This window comes from Aotus nancymaae, unplaced genomic scaffold (genome assembly GCF_030222135.1).
Source record: "Aotus nancymaae isolate 86718 unplaced genomic scaffold, 86718_ANA_hifiasm-v0.15.2.pri h1tg000014l, whole genome shotgun sequence".
NCBI lineage: Eukaryota > Metazoa > Chordata > Mammalia > Primates > Aotidae > Aotus > Aotus nancymaae.
The window spans coordinates 88991609-89005716 of NW_026988425.1; the positions used below are offsets into that span (position 1 = coordinate 88991609).

Sequence of the window (14108 nt, forward strand, 5' to 3'; positions counted from 1 at the left end):
CTGTGTGCGCTGGGCACTCCATGGCCCTTGGAGTGGGAACTCACAGGCACCTGGGCCTTGTCAGTCCTGTTCATTTCTGTCAGGCTCCTGCTATGGGCATTTCCCTTTAAGGCCCTGGGACTGCAGTCGACGGAAGCAAGGTTTCCCTGAGTCTCCAGGGGCCTCGAGATAGATGCTGCTCCCCCACTGCTACAGGGGCCCCCTTTCTCCTCCTCCTGCCCCTGGGTCTCTACCTGATCGTCGATGTCCATCGGCTCCTCCTCTGCCCTCAGCTCTGTATTTGGGACTCCGTCTTTTACAGGAGGGATCCCCACGGTGCTTCTGCTGTCTGCAAAGTTGTGTGGTGTCTTCCTCGTGGGGTGCCTCAAGACAAGAGGAGGAGGGTCCCGTCGTTCGTCACTCAGGATGTTGCAACTGACTGCAATACAGAGCTGAAGGCCAGGCTCAGGGGTCAAAAAAAATTGATGAAAGTATAGCGCTCCCCGGGGTGGTGCACGCGCAGGAACTGCAGGGTGGTCCTGGCCGGCTGAAGAGTCTGCATACAGAGGAGGTGACCCTTGTGAGGCCGGCGCACGTGCAGGAACTGCGGGCTGAACCTGGCCACATGAAGAGTCTGCATACAGAGGAGGTGACCCTTGTGAGGCTGGCGCACGTGCAGGAACTGCGGGCTGAACCTGGACAGCCAGAGTGTCTGGATAGACCGGAGGTGACCCTTGCAGTTGCCACTGCTGCTGGGGCCTGCGTTGGAACCAATAAAGAAATTTACTCAAAAAATTCCCCATGTTTGGGAAGTTGTGCACAGACCAATACAATGGTCAGAAATGGAGAGGGTAGTCCTGAGTCACCCACTAGTCTGTGTCCGGGTGGGGCACTGGGCAGCTGGGCTCTTATGCCATCACAATGGGGCTGGTGACAGAGCAGGGTGTGGGGCAGTGCACAGGAGCCCAGTAAGGGCACCTACAAGTGGAGTCAAAGATACTGGATACTGGTGAAACACAAAACTAACCACAAAAGACAATGAATACAGGAACTGCCCAGGTAGAGGCCATAACCCAAGAAGAAATAGCACTTTATATATATACATATATAAATCCAAAAAGGCCACACAATATTTGTATTTAAATACTTTTATTTTCATTTCACAAAAAAGCAACAGTGTTTGCAGTTAAACATGCCTTTTAGTCAGTGCTGGTCATATGCAAAACAGGTTATCAGAAATATAAAGAAAAATAAGCCTTTTCCCTTTACAAGTGAAACAACACAATTTGCATATACAATATTATAGATACATATTTTCAAAATCTTTCCCAAAAGACAGATTATAATACAAATTTAGAATTCCACCCACAAGCTCAGACTCAAGGAATTGAAGATCTCTATAGGGGTTTAACTATAAAAGTGTAATACCTTTACAAGTTTCCAAGTAGCTACTTTCCAAAGTATTTGAAAGAGACTGTTCTTCACAGCAACATGGAACACTTGGCTTTCATCAAGACCGCTGTAAGACTAAGTTTTGTCTCAATGTGAGTTTGTTGATTAATGCAAATGCTCCAATTATGCCGTAATTCTCATTTTACATACACATACATACGCAGAGTATTATTGTACTGATGGTTTATACAGTTGAAACTTCTGGAGCATTTCCTCCAGCTAAGCCATCACCTTTACTTCCTCTGAAGTATTTTAAATTAAGAACTGTTCAGAAATATCACTAATGACTACCATGACTAACTCCAAAAAGGTTCCCTTTTTTCTTTCACTTATGATCAAATTTAAATGTGTCATGAATAAACATTTTTTTTTCCTACAGCAGCAGGTATAAGTAATAACAAAGTATAGGCTAATTTTTCAACACTAGAACCTGAGAGTTTGATATACAGTCTATAACAGTGCTTTGCAAATTTTCTAGGAGTTCTATCACTCAATGTTACCAAAATAGTAATATGGCAAATCTTCAGCATGGAGTAGAAGAATCATAAAGGAGAAAACAAACAATGTTAAGAGGCTTGAAGGGAGGGAGGAAAGCAGAGAGGGAGGGAGGGAGAATGTGTGCACATGCATTTTCTTTGATGCAGACAAATGCGGAGTTTTAACATTTACCATATGGTAGATAAAGAGACACGGTGATATAAGAATGCTTAAAGCGAACATACAGGTCTGGATACACCATATGCACCAAAATACAATTTGTGAATTCCAGTGAAGAAGACATCTAACTGTGTAGGCACGAAACTCAAAATGGAAAGCATACAATGGAGAACAGAGGAGAAAGATGCAGCCACACAAAGAACTCTGGTAGGAAAGGGCCAGCTTGTCTTGCCAGATGTGGGGGTTGAAAGAGAAAATTCCTTTTGGATTAGTTTTAGGGCTCATGTTGTTATTCATCGGAGCCACGTCGATAACTCAAAAGGTTCATTCCAAGAAACAATTTCTACTAGGTACGCAAGCTATGTTATTGATGGAATCATAATAAACTTCTATAGATGAATCAGAATTCCAGGCCTCAAAAAGAAGCTACTCTTAAGGGTTTGCAAATGAGTTTTAGACAGGACTTTCATTGGCTTATCAGCTTCACCGGTTTACTAGTTACTAAGAGATACATCAGCAATGAAGTTTAAACACACCTTTATTCAGTACTGTCCTCTTGCCTTTCTAGAATTTACAAAAGCACAGGTCCCTTTTCGCTATCTCATTCAATCTGAATCAATATAAGAAATGCTGGATCTAATTAGTTTGCACAGCTCAACCATATCCAAGTGTCTTTCCCATCTTATCTGCTGCACACCTGCTGCCATTAGCTACATCACTACACTGCTACACCTTCCAGCCAGATGGCAGGGATTTAGTAGGTCTTTATTTTTGTTAGGTACAGTCAGACCCCTGCAAAGGACTAAGTGTTAAAGGAAAATAATGAAGGAAAAAAGCAGCAAATTATGTATGTTCATCTCTATGTTTGCATCCTTAATGGAATAGATCCTAGAGAATAAAATAAAATAACCACAAAACAACCATACTAACTACTGCTAAGTGAGGAATATGTAGGAGAGGAAGAAGTGAGCTGTCATATTATGAAACTCAACTTTCATTATGTCCCTACATAGCCATGCAAAAGACAACAAAACAAAATAAAGATATGAAAACATATTTATACTTATTAAGAATATTTCCCTAAGAAAAACAGAAAATCTCTACAAAACAGACAAGTAAGTAAACGACACACAACTATTCTATTTGCTATTGCCGAAACAGGCAATAAGGAAAGGGGAGGATGGGAGATTTGTCATACACTGATCCTCGATTTTCACTAGGTACCTATATATCCACACAAAGGACTAGGTACAAAACCAGTAACATGAAAACATTTATATACATCTTTAAAAAGTATAGACACTGTCCTTTTCCCCTAACCACTACCCACCCAAAGAACCCCTCCCTGCAAAAAAATAAAAATTAAACAATAAAAAAACCCAAGATATGAAATGATTGCCCCTGCAGGCAACAAGGGAAGGGAAACAGAGGAGAGCTATCATACGTCTGGACCTCCACGTTTCATTATGTACATACATGTCCCAGCAGAGGACTGGCATCACGTTATATAACACACAGCATTTAGCAAATATTTATATATATTAAAATACTTGTGTGTGTGTGTGTATACATATATAGTATATAAAATGTATATACACATAAATGTGTGTTCTTGTGTGTGTGTGTGTGTGTATACACACACAAAAACACACACCACACCGACACCTCCCAAAAGAAACCAAACATCTACTCTACCATTGCCCACTAGGCAATGAGGGATGGGGAGTATGGGAGATTTTTCATAGAGCCAATCTCAACTTTATTTCTACCTAAGCAGTCATGCAGAGGACAAGATTCAAAATAAAGTTAACACAAAAAAGTGGCAAAACATTTATACACATTTAAAAAAATTATGTATCTTGCCTTTTCCTCTCACAATCCCACTCCTCATTAACACCCTCAAAAGCAAAAAGCCAAAACCAAAGCCCTGCAGTGCTCATATACTATTGTTTGTGTACACAGGCTCTGAGGAAGGAAAAGAATATTTACCACAATCCTGGGTCTGGGTCCCTCATTACATTTGATTCCTACAACTGGCTTGAGAGTGAAAGAACAACAACAAATACTAGCAAACTTGTATACACATTTAAACAAAAGACAAAGACAAACCCAGAAATCCCCCACCTCCCCCCATCAAAAGCAAAAAAACAAACAAAAAACACAAACCCTTAAACAACTACTCTACTAGCCATTGCCCAGACAGGCAATAAGGGAAGGGGAGAAGGGGAGATTTTTCATAGAATGAACCTCAATTTTCATTACGTACCTAAGCAATCATGGCAAGGCCTAGGTACACAATGAAGCAACTGGAAAAAGGAGCGAGAACATTTATATACATTTCAAAAAGTACACACCCACCCTCCTGGAGACAGGGAGATGGAGTGAAAAAGAAAAACCATCTATACTACTCTATAATTATTGCCCACACAGGCAATAAGGAAAGGGGAAAAGAGGAGATTTTCATACATCCGGACCTCCACGTTTAATTAGGTACCTGTAAGTCCAAGCAGTGGACTGGATACAGCATGAACTAATACAATATAGTAATGAAAAGTATATATACATTTTTAAGAGTATATATTCTGCCCTTAGACCCCTCCCACCCGTCAAAACTTCAAAAAATTCAAGCTACTTTAAAATTATTACCCATATACATAAAAAGAGTTAAGGGAGAAGAGATTGTTATACATCCATAACTCCATGGCTCTTTAGGAACCTACATGTCCAAGTGAAGGACCAGGTACCCAATGAAACACTATAATGAAGAAGTAAAAATGTGTACATACATATACAAAAGTATATACCCCAATACTCACAGAAGAATCCCTGAAGCTAATCAACTATTCTCTCAGACACTGCCCACACAGGCAATCTAAGGGAAGGGGAAAAGAGGAGAGTTGTTACAGGCTGAACCTCAATTTTCCTCATCCATCCATGGAAAGGACAAGGTAAGAAAGGTAGTGACAAAAAAGTAGCAAAAACATTCGTATACATTTTAAAAGCGTATACTCTTACTCTGAAACCACTTTCTCTCTCCTAGAAAAATATCTTCAATAAACCCAAACTACTCTAAGTATTGCCCACATGGGCAGTAAGGGAAAGGGAAAGAGGAGATTGTTATACATTTGGAATCCCGTGGTTCATTACGTACCTTTCAGTCTGGGCACCCTATGAATTAATACAATGAGTAGTAAAAACGTAAGTGCATTTTCCTACCTTCCCCGTCCCTCCCCCTCACCTCAAATACTCCATTTGACAACTACTCTGTTAGCTACTGCCCAGTGGTCAACAGGGATGAGGAAAATGGGAAACTGTTATACATCAAGATCACCACATTTCACTAGTACTTTCACGTCCACAAGAAGGACACAGTGTGAATTAAATTAGTAATACGATGTAGTAGCAAGTATATTTATATACATTAAGTACCTACTCCACTCTCTCCCACACCCTAAAACAAAACAAACTACTCTATTAGCTATTGCCTAAAAAGGCAGTAAGGAAAAGGGAGAAGAGGAAATGTGTCATACTCTGAACCTCAATTTTCATTAAGTATATATACATCTATAGAAGGAAACAAGTATAAAATGAAGTAGAAAAACGTGGCACAATATTTATACACACTTGAAAGAATAATATACAACCCCAGCACCCAAGACTAGTCAAAACAACACCGCCTTAGGCGGTGTTCAAATGTCACCATACAGGAAAACTTCTCAACCATATTATATTATAAATATATTTTATATTATATTCCTTTGTCATTCTCATTTCCCTTATCATATTTTATTTTCATGTTAGCACTTATTACTTAACACAATACCTATTTATTCATTCATTTGTATACTGGCTGTCTCTACCTTTGACTCCTGAAATGACAGCTTCAAAAAAGAGATGGTCCATCTTCTTCCCTGATATAACCCAGCACCTAGAACAATGCCTGGTACACGGTTAGTACTTGTAAGATTTGCTAAATGAATGAATTCTTACAAGGCAACCTGCATCAGAATTAGGCTTGATGATTATAAAGACCAAACAGAATATGTCTGCTAACATATTTCCCTACCGGCGCTTACCTTCTTACACACAATACTCCAAGTAAGCGCCAGTAGGGATAACTGGATAAGTTATCTAGTATCCTACTTTTCTTATAGAATATTTTCCAAATTCCCAATTCTGATACACGTAGTTACCATGTTGACAGGGATTGACTATGATGTGGAAACTACATGTTCAGAAGACACTGAATTCTGGGATAAGAGGGCTGGGGTCAGAGACAGAACTCTGTTATGACTCTGTTTTGTTATCATATACTGAACTTAGAGCATTTTAAGCAGGATTTCAAATGCTGAAATAACTGCACTGTTTAAGTTTGGTATAATAACAGAACCTCAAGTTTTAAATTTTCTGTATTGACAGGTCCATTATGGGCTTCAAAAATCATAGCAGTAGCTCTAATTGGAATAGATTTCATATAGCTAACTGAACTCCTGATTTTCTTGTTTGTTAAAAGTACCTGTGCAGTAATTCTTCCTGTCAGTCAGGTTTGAACCTGAAAAACATTTCTGCCTCTTTCTTTACCTGCCTTACCCTGTCACTAATAATTTCTTTCCCTGCCCAGTATTTTTTATACCCATTGTTTTCTTTCCACCCTTACTAGCACTCCTCATTTCGAACTTTTATCATTTCATGCCTAGACTTTGGCAGCAATTTCCTGACTTTATATTTCTCTCCACTTAAATCTACTTTATAAACTGAAACCAATTTACTTTTCCTAAATAGTAACTTTAATCAAGTTATTTCACTGTCCAAAAGTCTTTTCAAGCTTCCCATTACACAGGAAAAGAGGATTCCTTATGGTATCCAGAGCCTTCTACAACTGGGCCCCACTCAACTTTCCTTCCCCTCTTCACGAGGCTTCCACTGCAGTCAAACACTGACTCTCAGAAAAAAACATACTTGCCCATTAGTACTTCATTTTCTTTGCAGATCTCATTGTTCCATTCCTGCACTACCCTATACGTCCCATTCCTGCACTACCCTATACGTCCCATTCCCGCACTACCCTATACGCCCCATTCCCCTTACGTATATTTTAATTATTTAAAGCATCTCAATTCCCATTTTTCTCCCCCAAATTTCTCTTCGTTATCCTAGGCAAAAATTCTCTGCCCCACTCAGTACATATTACCTCTTATTCCTCCACAAGTACCAACCACCTAAACTTTCAACTACTTGATGGCACAGACTGTATCTCACACATTTTATGTATTTTCTACTCTATCTAGTCTGACAGCCATAACATTCATCCCTCCCCACAATATAAATGTGAATGACACTATTATTCCTATTCTTTCATTCTCTGACCCACGGTGATTCGAATGGGGTTTAACTTTCTGCTTTTTCTTTACTTTGAAACCCAGAGTGTATGTTTCAGATCCTGCAATCTAATCTTCAATTCTTAAAATCTTTTTTGCTTACTTGTTTTGGCAATCCTGACTTGAGAGCATATCTCATTTCTGAGTAACACAGCCAAAAGCTTGCTTAGGACCTTCCTCAAACATACTCTACCTGTAAATCTGGAGTGTAAACTGACTTTAAAAGATGGATTGCTATAAGATCTGGTTAATTGTCTGGAATACTAGTCATACAACTTAAATGAGAATTAGAGAAAGGTAAAAACTCACAAAAAAGTTAAGACTAAGATATATATATATATAAGCAAACATTTTAAAGTTTAACATTAATACCTGAAAAAAAAATTAATCTTTAAAATAATCTAAATCATGCAGCTTACTCACATATGAAATTTGAAACCCACTCCAACTACCTTTTTGTTCACAGTAATACCTTTAAATAGTAAAAAGAATCAAACATTCCAATAATTTGTTCTGCAGTCTGAACAGATGGTGGTGATAACAGACGAGTTGAATTTAAGGAATCTCTCTTCATGGTTTTAAATCGAGCATCTAAGAAATCTTCGTACTTTAAAAAAATGAAAAGGTTAGAGTATCATGAATAGTGTCAAACGCAAAAGTATAGTAATTATTTACATGAATTAGACTAATTATTATGTAAGATCATTAGCAAAAAAATGATGTGTCACTAAACTTCAGAATATAAGCTTTCAAAAATGTAGGAAGATTGCGATCTTCATTAATATTCCTTAAATTTAAAATTACAATTATAACATGGCCACATGAAAATTAGCATTTCCTAAACAATAGCATATGAAAAATTAAGAATCTATTACCAAAGTAAACAAATGCCAACTCTGGGTACACATGATGAATATTCTAAAAAGGTTAGCATATATATTTTCTAAATGAAACCTGAAATTTAAAAAGAGAAAGAACAAAAACCGGTCCTTATGCTTATTTCTTATATATAGCCTAGCGTTTCTATTGAGAAAATATATATTTCCCTTAACTGAGGTCCATTTTAAATAAAATATAACTCTTCAACAGAAAGAATTCTTTAAGAGGTCAGCAGATGAGCTCCCCTAGAACATGTATTAGACGTTTTTGCACATGCTGGGCACCACCAAGTGGTCAAACTGTGTATCTCATTGCTTAATTAAGTAGCATACACAGATTTAGAATATCTTTCTTAGTACTCTAGCTACCACTTGATATTCATCAATTAACATCGGTTGATTTCTCCTACCATTTGAAATTTTTGAACAAGCCCTATCAAAAATTTAAAATCAAAAGCTCTAAGAGTACTTCTGTTTTAAAAGCCATCTTGGTTCATAAGTTTAATATCAGGAAGTTTAATAGAAAGTCAAAAAAATTCAAGGTTGGAAGGTATCTTTACACTTTCCCACCTGCTGTTTGAGTTATCTTGATAATATCTGGGCTAGTGTGTCTGAATATCCCTAAGTACTAGAAATATTTCCTGAGAGTCTCATACCACAGTGACAACACTATTATACCTCTCTGTATTGAAATGCTATTTCTAATCTTTGGAAAAAGGCATAAAATGTGGTTTGTACCTTAAAAAGGGCAAATTATTTATTTGTAACAACTTATATACCATTATTACAAGAATGTACATTGTGATAGTAAAGAAACAGTAATGCTACAAAATGTTTTAATTTTTTTCTCTTTTTACACACTTTAAATTTTGCAAAAAGGAATTTGCAACTTTATCTAAATTCCTGCAAGCAGAACTACAACTCTTTAGAAGAAAATGTTGCAAAACAGTTTGAAATGTTCATCTTAGTGACAAAAATATGAAATAATCTTATACAAGTTCAGCTTTCAATGAAACACATCAATAAATAGTAGCATAATTTTCACTATCAAATCTCAAAAGGTATAGATATCAGTAACCAAGGTCAAGCTTGGCATACCTTCCTAGAAACATTTTCATTACTCCAGATGCACAGAAAATACATGAAAATGTGATTTGACTATTTTTCCTCCTAGCATTCATAGTAGGCCAAAGATACTCTGTACTTACACTAGAAAGCTCTTTGAATATTTTTTCCAAAGAGAAATACTCCATGAAAGTGGCAAAACCTTCATTTAGCCATAGATCATTCCACCACCGCATTGTCACCAGATTGCCAAACCACTGAGGGAGAGAAAACAACCCACAGTATATTTATATCCTCAGGAATTTCTTTTAAATAATTGGCTGAAGTGTCATATTAGTCACCCATAACTTGATTATAATATCTTAAAATACACTTATAGTTAAACTGTATTCAAATTAATTTAAAACTTATAAAAGTTGTATAAATTTGCTTTAAAAATAAAATAGAAATTTTAACATTTTACCTTAACTGAATGGGAAAACAAGCAAGAAAGGTTATTAGCATATTTATCAATTTAATAAACATGGAATATAGCATGAATATAGGGAAATTAAAACTTTTTTTGGCCAACTCATAAAGTGAGATTTCCTAGATAATGACTTTTTCTACTTTCTAATATCAAGTTAGTAAGATTATTTTCCATTATATCTACTACCATCCATAATAACTAAAAAGTCTCTATATGAGAGATGTTTCTGTAGTCAGAAAGCCTATAACTTTGTTTCTCCTCAGTTGCCCAAATTGAAGACAGTATTTGCATGATTCAAACCAGAATTCAAATAACATTCCTTAAGGATTTCTTAAGGCCAGGAGTTCAAGCCAGCATGGACAACATAGCAAGACTCTGTCTCTACAAAAAAATTAAGCCAGGCATGGTGATGCATGCCTGTGGTCCTAGCTACTTGAGAGGCTGAGGTGGGAGGATCACTTGAGCCCAAGAGTTCAAAGTTGCAGTGAGCTATGATCATGCCACTGCACTCCAGCCTGGGTGACAGCGTAAGATCTTGTTTCTTAAAAAAAGATGGCATATCTATAAACAAATGAAGTCAGAAAGATATTAAATATTTCCTTCTATGAGATAGAAGAAAAGAGGAAGGAAAAAAGTAACAGGAGAGTCCCTTTAAAAAAATGTATCTAAAAAGTCCTTGAAATAAAAAGTAGTTATAAGATATGTAATTTGGTCAGTGTGGCCTAAGGCTTATCTCAAATCAGCAGCAAAAAGATGAGGTTACTGCATAAAACAAAATACCTCTGAGAATTACAGTAACATATTTCTCTATGATATTATCTTCAAACCTGTTTCAGAGGAAGATGATTTATAAGTCCTAAAGAGGAAATAACAGAGTAATAGTCCCAAATGGTGGCAGGTGGCTTCAGAAATAACAGACATAGAGGAGATCCCCCAAAAGACAACTTACCTATATGACCTATTTTTAAAGCAAGTAAGAATGTGCTTCATATGCCAGTTTGTCATGAAGTCTTCACAAGGGCTAGATTCATACATGGTGTTTGAAGTAGGAAATAAGCTGACTAGAATACATCCTATTCCTAACCTGTTGCTGTCATGACATCACCCAAACCATATCCAATTCTAGTTAATCACCTCATCCAGGGCACAACAGACAAGGTATCAGGGAAGAATGGGCGTGCTATGTACCCATATAATCATCTTTCTCTCCATATCACACAAACAGTACCTTTGCCATTTTCTCAGAAACCCCCTCTCCAAAATTAAAAAAATTAACAGAGAACCCCATTCCAGCAAGAGATGAATAAAAAATCCAGCCCTGACAGCTACCATTCGAGTTGTCAGAAGAGTGCAACTTAAAGAAAGGGATTCTTCCCCACAAAGTTATACTGGGCAGTGGCCATTTGTCAGAGGTGAGGCAGCTGTGTATTACTGAGGGGGAAAAAGAAATCTTGAAGAGATAGTGGCTCTACATGGACCAAGTGCTGCCACTTATTAGCTATATGACTTATGGCAGGCCATTTATTTAAACTGAGTCTCAGTTTTTACATCTGTGAAATGTGATTAATACCTACCCTAGAGAAGTTATGAAGAAAGACAGATGTGAAAATCCTTTAACCTGCAAAGTCACACATCAACAACTGATAGCATTTTCATTGGAAAATTGTTTGTGTTTAAAAAGCATTTTTCTATTACTAAAAAAGGCAATACTTAAAAAAAAAAGAGTTGAAGAATTATTAGCATCTAAATGCTAACAATAACTCCAGGTGTGACATGTAACAGCCCTGGTTGCTAATACCTGGTGGGCCACCTCATGAGCAATGATTTTAGTCATCAGTTTTCTATCCGCCACTGAAGAAGTGTTACTGTCATACAGAAGCATCTCCTCTTGAAGGGTGACCAAACCCCAGTTTTCCATTGCTGCTGCTCTGAAGTCAGGAATAGCCACCAAATCTAGACATAACAGGAAATAAGTGATCAACTTTCCCTCATCTTTTGGCATTTTCTACTCAAAATATTTTATTCAGTGGTTTATCATTGTGAAAGCAATGAATTCTTCTTATGCTTCTAATAAATGGAATCTTCCTTATTCTAAATCTGCATGCTCCCTACCCACATGTCAGCTGAGGCAGACCTGTTCAAACCCTTTTAGAGTCACTGGACCACTGTGTCTTAGTGAGGAAAGAGATGCCTAATTCCTTCACAAATCAATCAGCTTCCCAGAACAAGAAGGACAAAGTTCATGGCCAATACTCTACTGTCTAGGACTAGCTACAGTACTGAAATGCTCTTGCTTTCCTGAGCTCCCATTACTCAGTTTTTAGTATTTGAATCAGGTATTTCTTGGAAGTTACAATTAGTCAAATTGCAGACTAAGTCCTAAGCAAGTTCCTACTTATGCAGCTCTATAAACTTTTTTACAGCCCAAGAAACTTAAGTGTTTGAAGTTCCAAGTTTGGATATATTCATGAAATCTAAATAATCTTAACAAATACAATTTTAAAGCATTAGTAATGTTTTTTTGGTTTTATCTGCAAACAACTTGGGCAGAACTTCCTTTTAAAAAACATTCGCAAAATAAATCTAGGTTCTAATTATAACAAAAATCAGAGACACTATTTGATTCTTACCCAATTTCTTAAGTGGGTACTGAATTTCAAAGTAGTTTTGAAAAAACTCGAGAAGCTTCACAGTTGTTTCGAAGGCATGGTGAACTTGACCAACCTTTTCTGGTACAGCATATATAGAAACCTAAAGGGAAACATTATGCACGATGTAAGGACAGGAACAATTAAAATGGCATGATATTCAAGTAGCACTGTCTAGACTAGCATATCTGAAAATGCTATAGAATTTTATGAGATCTTTCTGGATAGAAACACTTGCTTATAGTTACTTTAGGCTCCACAGAGTTTAGCAACTCCCTTCCATACATATAAAATGTTGAAAAAACTTACTGATTCCCTCCCCCCCGACTTTTTTTAAGCTAGCAACATTCAAAATAACTACTTTAGGTCATCTTATAGCAATTTGTAAGTATTTGCCTGTAACTATATGACACTCTTCTCTTCTTCCATTACCTGTAGTTGCCCTTCCTTACTTATGAGGTATAAAAATTGAGAGTTATTTGAAGGACAAAACTAAATGTTCATCATTTCAGGACCTATCACTGCACCTGGCATCTAGCAGGCACTTAACACTGAGGAGTCACATCTTATGATGAAGTTAGTTCTAAAGTTAAGATGTAAGGCATAAATTGTACATTTGTTGAAATTATCCTGGAAAAAAACAATTAGAGACCAACGTATTCTCTTCCAGTAAGTATGGCACAGCCAGTTTTTCTTCCAGTGCTTGGGATAGCTTACGTTTTTTTTCAGTTGTTGGTGTGTTTTTAGGGATCAGGTTATAAAAATATACATATTATACAGAGAAACACTTGTGATACGAGTTGAACACAGTAACTAAAACCAACTGGGGAACAACAGATTCATGTCTCCCACTGCCCATTCACTCCCGGGTACATGCTAAGAGAGAAAGCAGATGGAATCATACTTACTATTTAAATTGCAATTCTTGCTCACTCTTTTTTTTTTTGGCTAATGAATACATTAAATATATATGATGCGACAAACTATAAACATCTTGTTCAGTAGGTATAAAAAGGTAAGTGTTAAACAGCCATGTTCAAAGCAATGGGTTTTACAAAACAATACTTTTATTTTCTAATTGATTTTGAAAAGCCCTCGATACTCACCTGGGAAAGTAGGATGTAAATTAGACACAGCAGAAAACAAAAACATCAAAATGAATATCTCAACAGGTGGGAAATGAAAACTTGTTGAACAATTCATGATTTGGAAAAAGCACATTGGTAAAGTCTAACTCCAATTTTAGTTTCCCATTAAGTGATGTAAAAACTGTCAACAATTTCTCAAGGCAAACAAAAACATAAAGTGGGGAAAGGACACCCTATTCAATAATCAGCAGAGTAAACAGACAACCCACAAAGTGGGAGAAAATCTTCACAATCTATACATTCGGCAAAGGCTAATATCTAGAATCTAAAAGGAACTCAAACAAATCAGCAAGAAAAAAAACACCCCATCAGAAAGTGGGTTAAGGACATGAATAGACAATTCTCCAAAGAAGATATACAAATAGACAACAAATATATTTAAAAATGCTGAACATCACTAATGATCAGGGAAATGCAAATCAAAACCACAATGC

At 36.9% G+C, this 14108-nt stretch overlaps 1 protein-coding gene across 1 annotated transcript in view; it reads right to left on the bottom strand.

Annotated features, from left to right (window-relative positions):
- Positions 1-350: 350 nt before the first annotated feature.
- The window catches only part of LOC135274887 (leucyl-cystinyl aminopeptidase-like), a 29605-nt gene continuing 15847 nt past the window's right edge, over positions 351-14108 (bottom strand). Inside the window, exons 2-6 of the mRNA XM_064376170.1 lie at positions 12509-12629; positions 11677-11831; positions 9553-9666; positions 7939-8073; positions 351-738 (exon numbers count right to left, since the gene is read on the bottom strand). Of these exons, the coding sequence (XP_064232240.1) occupies positions 445-738; positions 7939-8073; positions 9553-9666; positions 11677-11796 (663 nt within the window). The 5' untranslated portion in view covers positions 11797-11831; positions 12509-12629 and the 3' untranslated portion in view covers positions 351-444. The remainder of the gene's footprint in view (positions 739-7938; positions 8074-9552; positions 9667-11676; positions 11832-12508; positions 12630-14108) is intronic.